This window comes from Salvelinus sp. IW2-2015, unplaced genomic scaffold (assembly GCF_002910315.2).
Source record: "Salvelinus sp. IW2-2015 unplaced genomic scaffold, ASM291031v2 Un_scaffold1883, whole genome shotgun sequence".
Classification (NCBI taxonomy): domain Eukaryota; kingdom Metazoa; phylum Chordata; class Actinopteri; order Salmoniformes; family Salmonidae; genus Salvelinus; species Salvelinus sp. IW2-2015.
The window spans coordinates 81,718-97,589 of NW_019943245.1; the positions used below are offsets into that span (position 1 = coordinate 81,718).

Here is a 15,872-nt window from a genome sequence, read left to right on the forward strand (position 1 = left end):
TCAACAACCAAGAGTTCCCAGCTGCGGAGCATTTGGGCCGGTGTGATGGTTTCCAAAAGGCCCCTAATCATCACGGACCATCTGGAGAACAACTGGATCGGGATGCGCGGGAGTTGTAGTCAGTGTGTTACTGGTAGAGAGAGATCAGAGGAGTCAGAACCAGGCATGGCTAGGAGAGTGGCAAACACCTGGAAACAAGCTGGCAGAACATCGAGAAACATTCAAAAATCATACACGGAAATGAAAACAATTTTTGGGGGACAATTGAAAAAATATGGAGATCTACAAAATGTCTCCTACATCAGACAGAAACATACCGAATACTGAAAGCATCCATGGTAATCAGAGGAAAAACCCACCAGCTACGGCTTCCAATACCCACAAACTCTCCTCATCAGTCTTTCCCTTGATTCAACCTGGCCAGGATAAGACACACACACACACTCACACACAAACGCACGCTCAACACACACACTCACACACACGCTCACACACACGCTCACACAACACACACACACTCACACCACACAACACACACAAACAATCAAATAAAACAAAAAAACACAAACCAGCTGAAATTCCAATACTAGCCAACTGTCCCTTGATCTGGCCAGCCCAAGATCACCATGAGAAGGATGGTTCTAGACTCTAGGCCAGTGGATCTCAATCCTGGTCCTGGGGCGCAAATGGGTGCAATTGTTGTTTTTTGCCTTAGCACTTCACACCTATTTAAACAACTGTGTCTGTCTAGGACAAAAACTAAAATGTGCACCCCTTTGGGCCCCAGGACCAGGATTGAGATCCACTGCACTAGGCTCAGACATAGCAGAATTACCAGACAGATTATATTACGGGAAGTTCAGCTCAACAGCTCTACTGAAACAGATACCCAGCCCGCTACGGTAAGAGGATTTGAAGTCCCCCAAGATTGATTCACTATCTAGGCCGATCTACTGAGCCGCTATCTAGGCCTATCTACTGAGCCGCTATCTAGGCCTATCTACTGAGCCGCTATCTAGGCCTATCTACTGAGCCGCTATCTAGGCCTATCTACTGAGCCGCTATCTAGGCCTATCTACTGAGCCGCTATCTAGGCCTATCTACTAGCCGCTATCTAGGCTATCTACTGAGCCGCTATCTAGGCCTATCTACTGAGCGCGATCTTAGGCCTATCTACTGAGCCGCTATCTAGGCCTATCTACTGAGCCGCATCTAGGCCTATCTACTGAGCGCTATCTAGGCCTATCTACTGAGCCGCTATCTAGGCCTATCTTACTGAGCCGCTATCTAGGCCTATCTACTGAGCCCTATCTAGGCCTATTCTACTGAGCCGCCTATCTAGGCCTATCTACTGAACCGCTATCTAGGCCTATCTACTGAACCGCTATCTAGCCTATCTACTGAACGCTATCTAGGCCTATCTACTGAACCGCTATCTAGGCCTATCTACTGAACCGCTATCTAGGCCTATCTACTGGCGTATCTAGGCCTATCTACTGAAACCGCTATCTAGGCCTATATACTGAACCGCTATCTAGGCCTATATACTGAACCGCTATCTAGGCCTATATACTGAACCACTATCTAGCCTATATACTGAACCACTATCTAGGCCTATATACTGAACCATATCTAGGCCTATATACTGAACCACTATCTAGCTATATACTGAACCACTATCTAGGCCTATTACTGAACCACTATCTAGGCCTATATACTGAACCACTATCTAGCCTATATACTGAACCACTATCTAGGCCTAATTACTGAACCACTATCTAGCCTATATACTGAACCACTATCTAGGCCTATATACTGAACCACTATCTAGGCCTATATACTGAACCACTATCTAGGCCTATATACTGAACCACTATCTAGGCCTATTACTGAACCACTATCTAGGCCTATATACTGAACCACTATCTAGGTCTAAATACTGAACCACTATCTAGGCCTATAACTGAACCACATCTAGGTTATATACTAAACCACTATCTAGGTCTATATACTGAACCACTATCTAGGCCTATATACTGAACCACTATCTAGGCCTATATACTGAACCACTATCTAGGTTATAGACTAAACATCTAGTCTATATACTGAACCACTATCTAGGCCTATATACTGAACCACTATCTAGGCCTATATACTGAACCACTATCTAGGCCTATATACTGAACCACTATCTAGGTCTATATACTAACCACTATCTAGGTCTATATACTGAACCACTATCTAGGCCTATAACTGAACCACTATCTAGGCCTATATACTGAACCACTATCTAGGTCTATATTACTGAACCACATCTAGGTCTATATACTGAACCACTATCTAGGCCTATATACTGAACCACTATCTAGGCCTATCTACTGAACCACTATCTAGGCCTATCTACTGAACCACTATCTAGGTCTAAATACTGAACCACTATCTAGGTCTATATACTGAACCACTATCTAGGCCTATATACTGAACCACTATCTAGGCCTATATACTGAACCACTATCTAGGTCTATATACTGAAACCTGAGGATGAACATTCAGAATACATTCTGTGCATCTTTCCTGAGCACGTATTCAAAAAGCATCTTGGATTAGGATCAGGGGCCTACTATGTATCAAGCCTCTCAGAGTGGGAGTGCTGAWTTAACATCAGTTTTACRTTTATATCGTAATGAAAAGCATTACATGGACAGGAAGGACCTGATCCTAGATCAGCATTCCTACCCTGAGATGTTTGTTACATATGGCCCCAGGTCCCGCTCCATATAAATCACAATCAGTATGATCTAAAGCCAAAACTGAGACTCTTTGTGAGTATGGGTTTTGATGTAATAATTATTTGCTGGGTGTTTATATATGTGTCCTATTTCACAATGTACATGTGTGAATTGGAAATGTGTTCTTCTTTGCATATCCCAAGTCTTAGAGACACCCTCGGAGAGTTGGGTCACCATTGTCCAGGCATATCGGCAGATTCTTAACCTTGTCGGCTCTGGGATTCAAACTAGTGACCTTTCGGTTACTCGCCCAACACTCTAACCGCTAGGCTACCTTCTCACACAGACCACACACACACAGGCTTACTTCTCTCTCTTTCTCTCGCACGCATGCACGCACACACACAAACGCACGCAGTGGTTGCCAGATGGCTGTGACCCCACAGAGACTGAAAAGCATGAGAGAGCAGGGGGTGTGGTTTGAATGAGCAGCTCAAAGCTCACTGATTGACTGTATCCTGAAGCCCAGGCCGTCAGCAATAGCATCCAGACTCAAAGCCAAAGGAAAGAGAGTTTTGATGAGACTATAGCAGAGAAAAACAGAGACGACCACAAACAGCAGAGCCAGATCCAATAGTACGATTTCCCTTTTCCTGGGTTGTGTGTTCGTCGGCAGCAACAACAGTCCGTCGGGAACAACAGTCCGTCGGGAACAACAGTCCGTCGGGAACAACAGTCCGTCGGGAACAACAGTCCGTCAGGAACAACAGTCCGTCGGGAACAACAGTTTGTCAGGAACTGCTCCCTGCCAAGGACAGCGTAAACACTCCCTCAGTCCTTTGCAGTCAGTGCCGTTTGAATACAGCAAAGTCATAACTCCCTTGTGTGCATGCGTGTGCTTTTAAAGTTGAAATCCTTAATGGTGAAACTGCCTCGTCCGTTGGAATTTCACAACAACAAAGCAGTTACTGCAAACAACGAACACTGTATTTTTTTACCCCCCCCGGACATTATTGCAATAGCACTCCCTGTGGCTTTGGATCAAGGCATCTGGTAAGTGTCATGTCATAGGGACAGACCTGGGCTGCTTTACATCCCTGTGTGTGATGAATCCAGACATCCTCACACTACTTCCTGCTCTCTCTGAGGCCAGACAGGTAGAGCCAGCACAGGTCTCTGCTGCTACAGCTCAGACACAAAGACAGAAACAGAGAGAGACACATAAACCAATCCCCATCCACTGTTCCCCGGGCGCCGAAGACGTGGATGTCGATTATGGCAGCCCCCCCCCACCTCTCTGATTCAGAGGGGTTGGGTTAAATGCGGAAGACACGTTTCAGTTGAATTCATTCAGTAGGACAACTGACTAGGAATCCCCCTTTCCCTCAGACTGAAATGAGATCGGTGTCTGCCTGGCGACCCATTCATTCATTCCACAGGTCGTCTGTCTGCCAGCCAGACTGTCATCCCATTGCAGTGAGAGTTCCTGTGACTCGGGAATTCTCTTCAATTTATAGCTACTAGTGTCACTCATCAAAATGAAAAACACAAATCCCCCTCCGCTCAGAGACTGCGACATTTTGCTCGTCGCCCCCCGCTCTCCTCCTGCAGATGTCAGAAAAGCCTTGTTATGAATAATACAGCAGCCGTACAGAAAAACGGCATCGTGGTAGTGATGACGACTGGGGTGTTCAGATTTGCCTCTCCAATACACACTATGCTTACCTTTAAATCAGGAACTATTTTCTGAAATTATACTAGGCCTAACACTTAAACAACTCAATGACAAAGGTCAAAATGATTAGCAGTGATGGGGCAACAACAACAACAAATCGTTACAGTTACATATCGGGATATTAATTTTTATGATATATCGTAATGTATTGACAATATCGCAATAATATTTTTGCTCTAGTTTGCTGTACCTGTACCAAAACTCCAGTATTTTTCCTTCATAGCTTGTTCTCCATCTTTTTAAATAGGGAGACAATTTGTTTTCAGCACATTTATTTCCATGACTGATCAAAACTAGTTGTTTTCTCATGGCTCTGTCTTGTCCCTCTGCAGCAGACATATGGTGAGTAATGTGTTTGGAACATCGAATCGCAATAAAATCACAGTATCGAATCACAATACATATAGAATAATAGTATCTTGATAATAATACGTTTTGTAATATCATATTGTGAAGCCCCTGGCAATTCCCAGCACTAACGATTAGTAGATTAAACATGAGAAATACACACCAGCCTTCCAGAACCACAATCCTTTGCTGCAGCAGCAGTGAGCAGCACAATAGGTTTAAATAACATACGTGCAAGCCAAGGAGTCAGTGAGCAGTAGTCTCATCCTAATAGATTATCAATACAGCGACCAGCACTACAAAGTCATCAAAACTTAAATTATCCACAAGCGGCAGTCGGAGAAAGAAATATTGATCCATCTAACAGAGGCAGAATTACAAATATCAAGAGCCCTACTTGAAGGGACACGTCACAAATGGCCGCATAGTCCTTATGTACGTAGTGCATTATTTTAGACCAGGTCCAGTGGTGTAAGAAATAGGGTGCTGTTTGGAACACATCATATTCAAGTGTACAGTCAAGCGAGTGGGATTTCAAAGCACAGCTGGAGCTCGAGACACCAAACATGGCTATAGATCCACTGGGGAGACTTTAGTCAATACTGGCCAGATTTCAGTTGACGTGCTCCGTTCTGTGGGATGAATGAATAATGCAGCAGTGAAAACGAAGCGACTTTAATGAATGGTGGTTTGAATGGTTGTGGACTCGGCTGGGCTGGCGGTGGTGTAGACGAGTCAAAATATTTATCGTGCTTCATGTTTACTTTGCAGAGAAGCTATGTACTACTCTTATACCCTCAAAGGAAAGTGTGTAGGTCTCTAATGTCATTTCAAAGCGTCAGAGACAGTCGACACCAGAGAGAGGACGGGGGAGAGAGAGAGGAAGAGAGAGGGAGGAAGAGGGAGGAATGGAAAGAGAGAGAGAGGAAGAGAGAGGGAGGAATGGAAAGAGAGAGGGAAAGAGAGAGAGAGAGATAGAGAGTTTGACAGTTTAATTAGGGTCATAATTCATCCCCATAACATCATTAAAACCTTTTACATGCACAATACACACACACACACACACACACACACACACACATATTAGTAATTTTACAGACGCTCTTATCCAGAGACTTACAGGTGCAATTATGGTTAAGTGCCTTGCTCAAAGTAACACAGATAGTCGGCTTCGGGATTGAAACCAGCGACCTTWRGGTTACTGGCACAAAGCTCTTGACCGCTAGGCTATCTGCCACACACACACAGACACACAGTGAAAGAAAAAGTCTATTCAGAATACTGCTGGGAAGGGCATTCTGCCTGACAGGCCAGAGAGAAAAGCAGCGTAGAGATAACAGTCACAGACTGTCTGCATCCAAAGTGACACCCTATTCACGACATAGTGTACTACATTTGACCAGAGCCCTATGGTGTCTAGTGCACTATATAGGCAACAAGGTGCCAGTTGAGACACACCCAGTCTTAACCCTATCAGTCCCGAGACCCCAGAAAAAAATTGTATTTTCATGTATCAGACTTTCCTTTATCTGCATGTCCAGCCTTTATATTGAGCCTCACAATGAAGTGTTTTACCATTTCCTTTAAAGGACAACCAGGGCTACAAGTAGAACACAAAACTATTGGATATAAAACTGTTGCATTCATGAGTTTTACTGACAAATGGCAATAAAAAAATAAGGTCCGCCAAAACAATAACTTGATAAAAATGTATAAATGGTGYACTTACTAAATGACTGGAGAGCTTGACTGTGTGATATTAGGTTGCTTCTTGTGGAAATATTTTCCAWCTGGATTTTAATGATTTGTATGCTGTAATAAGTACAGAAATGGTTTGCTCAGTGGGTAATTAATATACAACTAGTCAGCGACAACTGTGTGGCGTTTGGAGTTTGAGACAGCAACTATGTGAGCTTATTGCAGTATTATAGACACTATGTCCTGGGATTTCCTATGATCTTCTATGTAGAAGAACCCCTTACAGTATTATAGACACTATGTCCTGGGATTTCCTATGGTCTTCTATGTAGAAGAACCCCTTACAGTATATAGACACTATGATCCTGGGAATTTCCTATGACCTTCTATGTAGAAGAACCCCGTACAGTATTATAGAGACACTATGACTGGGATTTACTATGATCTTCTATGTACAAGACCCCTTACAGTATTGTAGAGACTATGTCCTGGGATTTCCTATGGTCTTCTATGTAGAAGAACCCTTACAGTATTATAGACACTATGTCTGGGATTTCCTATGATCTTCTATGTAGAAGAACCCCTTACAGTATTATAGACACTATGTCCTGGGATTTCCTATGGTCTTCTATGTAGAAGAACCCCTTACAGTATTATAGACACTATGTCCTGGGATTTCCTATGATTTTTATGTAGAAGAACCCCTTACAGTATTATAGACACTATGTCCTGGGATTTCTATGATCTTCTATGTAGAAGAACCCCTTACAGTATTATAAGACACTATGTCCGGGGATATCCTATGGTCTTCTATGTAGAAGAACACCTTACAGTATTATAGACACTATGTCCTGGATTCCTATGTGTCTTCTATGTAGAAGAACCCCTTACATATTAATACACACTATGACTGGGATTTCCCTATGATCTTCTATGTAGAAGAGCCCCCTACAGTATTATAGACACTATGTCCTGGGATTTCCTATGATCTCTATGTAGAAGAGCCCCTTACAGTATTATAGACACTATGTCCTGGATTTCCTAATGCTTCTATGTAGAAGAACCCCTTACAGTATTATAGACACCTATGTCCTGGATTCCTATGACTTCTATGAGAAAACCCCTTACAGATTATAGACACTATGTCCTGGGATTTCCTATGACTTCTATGTAGAAAACCCCTTACAGTATTATAGACACTATGACCTGGGATTTCCTATGATCTTCTATGTAGAAGAGCCCCCTACAGTATATAGACACTATGTCCTGGGATTTCCTATGATCTTCTATGTAGAAGAGCCCCTTACAGTATTATAGACACTATGTCTGGGATTTCCTATGGTCTTTTTTCTATGTAGAAAACCCCTTACAGTATTATGACAACTATGCTCTCCTGGGATTTCCTATGATCTTCTATGTAGAAGAACCCCTACAGTATTATAGACACTATGTCCTGGGATATTCCTATGATCTTCATGTAGAAGAACCCCTTACAGTATTATAGACACTATGTCCTGGGATATCCTATGTTTTCTATGTAGAAGAACCCCCTTACAGTATTATAGACACTATGTCCTGGGATTTACTATGGTTCTTCTATGTAGAAGAAGCCCCTTACAGTATTATAGACACTATGTGTCCTGGGATTTCCTATGGTCTTCTATGTAGAAAGAACCCCTACAGTATTATAGACACTATGTCCTGGGATTTACTATGATCTTCTATGTTAGAGCACCCATGCACTACGCATATTTATAAGAGCACTATATTCCTGCTGGAGTTTCCTATGGTCTTTTTTTCTATGTAGAAGACCCCCTTACAGCTATTAGACACTATGGGGTGCCCTGGGATTCCACTATGGTCTTTCTATGTAGAAGAACCCGCTTAGCTTCATCTACCGACCGCTTGTGAGGTATAGAGCAACACAAGAAGTGTTACAGTACGTGTGAGACGGCTCAGCTTTCAAACCCGGTTGTTCAAACGCAACCGTCGTTGCGTGAGACTCATTGGGTTCATTTACCAGCACGCGATGCTGCCTGTGGAGAGACACGCCCTCTCTATTTATCTGTAGTTGTATTTGTTCAAACTCATTGGTTTAACAATTAGGTCATGTTTCACTGACCTCTCGATTGGCTGAAGGAAACAGCACATAGACAAGCACAGTCCCTCCCATAAACTGGGAATGTTGATATGGTTAATTCAGTACACCTGTCCTCTTGACAGCAATTGATTAGAAAGACTATTCTTTKCAAGTGACCCAACAAACGTGGCTCCGACAACACAGTAGTAAAGTAGTAATGAAATCTGTACTTGAATGACGTTTCTACGTGTAGCCTACCAAATCAACATGTTTCTAGTTCACTCATTTACAGATCCTCATTCATTCATTCATTCATGACCTCATTCAACTGGCAGCAGTTGACTAGGCCTCCCTCTTGCTCTCTCTCTCTCTCGCTCTAAACTAAAAAAGGGTGTCAGGCCGTGTTGGCACTCTGCCACCCGCAAATTACCCAGAAACTAGTCGTTGGCACTATTACACACACAAACTCCACCCGCTACAGACAGACAAAAAGTGATTCGATTAACATCTACAGTGACCTTCACTCATTCAGAGCCCCACAAAAGTATAAACTAATCAAATCTACCTCCCTCCTCCCAGGCAGTGCCCCCCCCCCCCCTTTATCAAAACACACTCACACAAAAGAGACTCCACACAATCTCACCCACCGTCCGTCCAACCGGCTGTGCACACACGCACACACACCAACAAAGAAGAGAACGCTAAGTCAGCACAAACTGTGACCTGACAGTTACAGCCGAGCCATACAGCACCTCCTCTCATTTCAGCAAGTGTACCAGTAGTAACAGAGATCTCTAAACTTAGTGAATCAAACAGCGAGGAGGAAGAACTGCGCTGCTTGAGGGGTGGGGGGGAAGCAGATGCAAGAGGAGAGCGGGAAAGACGACAAACGGAGTGAACTATAAAAAACAGCATTTCAAAATATTGCATGCGATATGGATCTTACGATATGGATATTGCATGTGTCATTTTTGTGATTTAGATCAGCCATAGGTGATTTAGATGTGAATTAGATCAGCCAAAAGGCGATTTAGATGTGAATTAGATCAGCCCTAGGTGATTTAGATGTGAATTAGATCAGCCAAAAGGTGATTTAGATGTGAATTAGATCAGCCAAAAGGTGATTTAGATGTGAATTAGATCAGCCCTGGGTGATTTAGATGTGAATTAGATCAGCCAAAAGGTGATTTAGATGTGAATTAGATCAGCCCTGGGTGATTTAGATGTGAATTAGATCAGCCCTGGGTGATTTAGATGTGAATTAGATCAGCCCTGGGTGATTTAGATGTGAATTAGATCAGCCCTAGGTGAATTAGATCAGCCCTATGTGAATTAGATCAGCRCTAGGTGAATTAGATCAGCCCTAGGTGAACTAGATCAGCCCTAGGTCAGATGCGTTCAGTTTGGGTTTACTTTCCTCTTGCTCGTTTTCTTTTCCCTCAACATACTTTTCTCTCAGCCAATGTGTCATAGCCTGAAGACTTACTGTCTGGCGTACTTCCATTATTTACATTTGGTCTTGTTAATAAACACGTTATATAAAGGACAAGTATTCATTCAAATCGAATGTATTTGTCAAATGCTTCGTTAACTACAGGTGCAGACTGTGATTGTGCTTTGCTGGTGACACTGTCTGTGATTTGTTTAGAATTCAAGGAACACTTAACCAGCATGGCTACCACAGCATTCTGCAGTGATACACCATCCCATCTGGTTTGCGCTTAGTGGGACTATCATTTGTTTTTTAACAGGACAATGACCCAACACACCTCCAGGCTGTGTAAGGGCTATTTGATCAAGAAGGAGAGTGATGGAGTGCTGCATCAGATGACTTGGCCTCCACAATTACCTGACCTCAACCCAATTGGGATAGTTTGGGATGAGTTGGACCTCAGAGTGAAGGAAAAGCAGCCAACAAGTGCTCAGCATATGTGGGAACTGCTTCAAGACTGTTGGAAAAGCATTCCAGGCGAAGCTGGTTGAGAGAATGCCAAGAGTGTGCAAAGCTGTCAAGGCAAAAGGTGGCTACTTTGAAGAATCTCAAATATAAAATATATTATATATTTTTTTACACTTTGGTGTTTTTGGTTACTATATGATTCCATATTTGTTATTTCATGGTTTTTGAAGTCTTCACTATTATTCTACAATGTAGAAAATAGTAAAAAATGTAAGAAAAACTTGTGAATGAGTAGGTGTGTCCAAACTTTTGACTGGTACTGTATATTATTTATGTCTTTGTCAACCACAACTCAGAGAAACATAGGATATTACAGTTCTTTAGGTCCGATTGATAGGATAGTCTCGAACGGAGCTTATCCAGTTTATTCTCCAGTGATTGTACATTCTCCAATAGAACGGAGAGTAGAGGCAGTTTATTAACTCAACGACGTAGTCTCGTCAGGGAGCCCACTCGTTTGCAAGGTCTCTTCCTCTATCGAGTCTCAGGGATTAGGGCCTGGTCCGGAAATGAGCAGAACATCCACAGCTGCCGACTCATTGAAGTAAAAAAAAATCTTCATCCAAATCGAGGTTAGTGATCGCTATACTGATGTCCAGAAGCTGTTTTCGGGTCATAGGAAATGATGACGGAAATTGTATGTAATTTTCTATTCATTTTTGAAACACACTAAATAGCAGAATTGGTCAGGAGCTTGTAAGGACAGCAGCTATCCACTGGAGCGCCATCATTCGCCCTGTATTTTCTGTGTACGTAAACAATATTTATCTAGGAAAGTAGACTACAATCTCACCACATAAGTAGCCATGTTAGGAGTGTTGCCACAAACAGCCTTCAATTAATGAGACACACATCCATCTGTTTTACACTAGTTGGTTAGCCTAGTAGTCTATGCTGGAAATATCAAATAACTGCCTCTCTGTTCTAACGCTGCCTCCTCCTCTGGCAGCCGTCCATTTGCATTGTGGGTAATTCATGAGGAAATACAAGACAGGAGAGAACGGCTGAAGTATTGGATGTGAGAAAACAAGATTCCGTTCCTCTTTTTTCAATCTCTTATCTAGAAGCATCCATGTATTCTGGAAGGTTGGTTAGAGTAGTAGTAGTAGTGTTAGGGTACTGCGATCCATAGCTCACACAAGCAGGGAGTGACCCAAATAAGCTCAGTCTTCTATCTCCAAGACATCTCCCTTGGAAAGACAGGGAGACAATAGTGTATACTGTCTCCTTTGTAACAAACTCTGTACAATGAATCAGTGCAGTCTACAACGATAATCTCTGATTCTGTATGAGACTACCATGGAGCAGGAGGAAAGAGAAGCAAAAACACACACACACACACACACACAGCACAACGAAAGGAGCACAGATCAAATAAAGACAAAAACATTACATGTGAAAGATGATGTCTGTCCTTATGACCATGTAGGCATATTTCTGACTATCAGAACGCCACAGAGCAGGACKTCCTGAGTGGCGCAGTGATCTAAGGCATAGCATCGCAGTGCTTGAGGCATCACTACAGACCCGGGTTCGAACCCAGTCTGTGTCACAGCCGGCCGTGCCCGGGAGACCCATGAGGTGGTGCACAATTGGCCCAGCGTTGTCCGGGTTAGGGGAGGGTTTGGCTGGCTGGGATTTCTTATTCCCATCGCACTCTAGTGACTCCTTGTGGCGGGCCGGGCACCTGCAAGCTGACTTTGGTCGCCAGCTGGAAGGTGTTTCCTCCGACACATTGGTGTCCCGGCTTCCGGGTTAAGCAAGCAGTGCAGCTTGGCAGGGTCGTGGCTCTCGACCTTCGCCTCTCCCGAGTCAGAAGGGAAGTTGCAGCAATGGGAAAAGACTGTAACTACCAATTGGATATCACAAAATTGGGGAGAAAAAGGGGTAAAAGTACAAAAATATTTAAATAAAAAAATAAGGAATGCCACGGAGCAACAGGGGGAGCAGTAACGCCATTAAATTATGTAAAATATGATGCTGGAGATGACATCACTGTCTTTGACTGCTCTGATTCCATATAAGGAAGCCATGAAGCAAGAGAAAGGGAACAAGATAGACACAGACTGTCATGAAACAAAAGGAAGGAGACAGGTCAGGGAGGGGAGATAAAAAGTCATTATGTGAAATATGATGCCCGAAAGACATCACTTTGACCTCTCTCAAGGTTTAACCTGGTCCTCACACCATCAATGTAGTTCAATGGGATCCTCTTTCACTCCAAACACACAGGGCAACATGTCAAAGAAGAGAAAATCCTGTTTGTATGTCTTATTGGACAAGAGAGAGACATCCGCTGCATTCCCTTACTTACTCACAGTGACACATGCATACACACACACACGCGCACGCGCACACACACACACACACACACACACTAAGATTCTGAGGAAAGGAGAGGATTTATGCCATTGCCTACTCAATACATGACTCATGTGTTGTGACATAGCCTAGATTGCAGGAATTTTGTGCACAAGGTTTAGGCTATGACATCCCTTATGACACCCTCAGTCATAACCAGTGTCGTTATAAACACTTCATAGTTCATCTTAGAAGGGAAAACATGGCATGTGTTAAGCTTAACATTGCTTTCCAACAGGGCACTATATGAATGAGAAATTGATTTGAAAGGAGACAAAATGCCATTTCCACAGCCCACCTGTCTATTTGTACAAAGACACACTGACTGACACACACACACACACAGCTCTCTTAAAGACGGTGTAATAATTAACTTTGCTGATAAACCATGCAAATAAAAGAGTAAAGGTTCCCAGCTATGACAGAAGAGCCATTGATTCCCTGATATGTTGTTCTTACAAGGCAAGGCCTGGCCAGGTTTGGTTAGGATTTACCAGAGCCATAGGCTCTATGTTGTTCTTACAAGGCCTGGCCAGGTTAGGATTTACCAGAGCCATAGGCTCTATGTTGTTCTTACAAGGCCTGGCCAGTTTGGTTAGGATTTACCAGAGCCATAGGCTCTATGTTGTTCTTACAAGGCCCTGGCCAGGTTAGGATTTACCAGAGCCATAGGCTCTATGTTGTTCTTACAAGGCCTGGCCAGGTTGGTTAGGATTTACCAGAGCCATAGGCTCTATGTTGTTCTTACAAGGCCTGGCCAGGTTAGGATTACCAGAGCCATAGGCTCTATGTTGTTCTTACAAGGCCTGGCCAGGTTAGGTTTACCAGAGCCATAGGCTCTATGTTTTTCTACAAGGCCTGGCCAGGTTAGTTAGGATTTACCAGAGCTATTGATATTGGCTCTGGGTGACATTTGGAGCAACAACTGAAAAGCAATGTGTTCAAACAAAGCATGAACAGAGGTTTGCTGATATAATGTGAGCGTAACGAAACACATTTTATCCCAGCTTGGATAAGAAGGGAAAAGGTACTTAACTGAGGGAGAGGTCGGCTGACGGTGGATACTGACCGAGGGAGAGGTCGGCTGACGGTGGATACTGACCGAGGGAGAGGTCGGCTGACGGTGGATACTGACTGAGGGAGAGGTCGGCTGACGGTGGATACTGACCGAGGAGAGGTCGGCTGACGTTGGATACTGACTGAGGGAGAGTCGGCTGACGGTGGATACTGACTGAGAGAGAGGTCGGCTGACGGGGATACTGACTGAGGGAGAGGTCGGCTGACGGTGATACTGACTGAGGGAGAGTCGGCTGACGGTGAATACTGACTGAGGGAGAGGTCGGCTGACGTTGGATACTGACTGAGGGAGAGGTCGGCTGACGGTGGATACTGACTGAGGAGAGGTTGGCTGACGGTGGATACTGACTGAGGGAGAGATCGGCTGACGTTGGATACTGACCGAGGGAAGGATCGGCTGACGTTGGATACTGACCGAGGAGAGATCGGCTGACGTGTACTGACTGAGGGAGAGGTCGGCTGAGTGGAACTGACCGAGGAGAGTCGGCTGACGGGGATACTGACCAGGAAGGTCGGCTGACGGTGGATACTGACCGAGGGAGAGGTCGGCTGACGTGGATACTGACCGAGGGAGAGATCGGCTGACGTTGGATACTGACCGAGGGAGAGGTCGGCTGACGTGGATACTGACTGAGGGAGAGGTCGGCTGACGGTGGATACTGACCGAGGGAGAGGTCGGCTGACGGTGGATACTGACCGAGGGAGAGGTCGGCTGTACGGTGGATACTGACCGAGGAGAGGTCGGCTGACGGTGGATACTGACCGAGGGAAGCGCTGACGTGATCTGACTGAGAGAGAGGTCGGCTGACGGTGGATACTGACTGAGGAGAGGTCGGCTGACGGTGATACTGACTGAGGGAGAGGTCGGCTGACGGTGATACTGACTGAGGGAGAGTCGGCTGACGTTGGATACTGACTGAGGGAGAGGTCGGCTGACGTTGGATTCTGACTGAGGGAGAGGCGGCTGACGGTGGATACTGACTGAGGGAGAGGTGGCTGACGGTGGATACTGACTGAGGGAGAGTCGGCTGAGTTGGATTCTGACCGAGGGAGAGATCGGCTGACGTTGGATACTGACCGAGGGAGAGAGGCTGACGGTGGATACTGACTGAGGGAGAGGTCGGCTGATGTTGGATACTGACGAGGGAGAGATCGGCTGACGGTGGATACTGACTGAGGGAGAGTCGCGGATGTTGGATACTGACGAGGGAGAGGTCGGCTGACGTGGATACTGACCGAGGGAAGAGTCGGCTGACGTGGATACTGACGAGGGAGAGGTCGGTGACGGTGGATACTGACGAGGGAGAGGTCGGTGACGGTGATACTGACCGAGGAGAGGTCGGCTGACGGTGGATACTGACGAGGGAGAGGTCGGGTACGGGGATACTGACGGGAGAGATCGGCTGATGGTGTACTGACCGAGGGAGAGGTCGGGTGACGGTGGATACTGACCGAGGGAGAGGTCGGGTGACGGTGGATACTGACCGAGGGAGAGGTCGGCTGACGGTGGATACTGACCGAGGAGAGGTCGGGTGACGGTGGATACTGACGAGGGAGAGGTCGGTGACGGTGGATACTGACCGAGGGAGAGGTCGGGTGACGGTGGATACTGACGAGGGAGAGGTCGGGTACGGTGGATACTGACTGAAGAGGAGGTCGGCTGACGTTGGATACTGACTGAGGAGGGTCGACTGAGGGAGAGTCGGCTGACGGTGGATACTGACCGAGGGAGAGGTCGGCTGACGGTGGATACTGACCGAGGGAGAGTCGGCTGACGGTGGATACTGACGAGGAGAGGTCGGTGACGGTGGATACTGACCGAGGGAGAGTCGGTGACGTGGATACTGACCGAGGGAAGGTCGGGTGACGGTGGGATACTGACTG

At 45.2% G+C, this 15,872-nt stretch overlaps 1 protein-coding gene across 1 annotated transcript in view; it reads right to left on the reverse strand.

The window, feature by feature from the left end:
• Positions 1-15,872, reverse strand: part of LOC139024791 (mucin-2-like) — a 37,575-nt gene that overhangs the window by 17,265 nt on the left and 4,438 nt on the right. Inside the window, exon 3 of the mRNA XM_070439732.1 lies at positions 13,981-15,869. Within this exon, the coding sequence (XP_070295833.1) occupies positions 13,981-15,869 (1,889 nt within the window). The remainder of the gene's footprint in view (positions 1-13,980; positions 15,870-15,872) is intronic.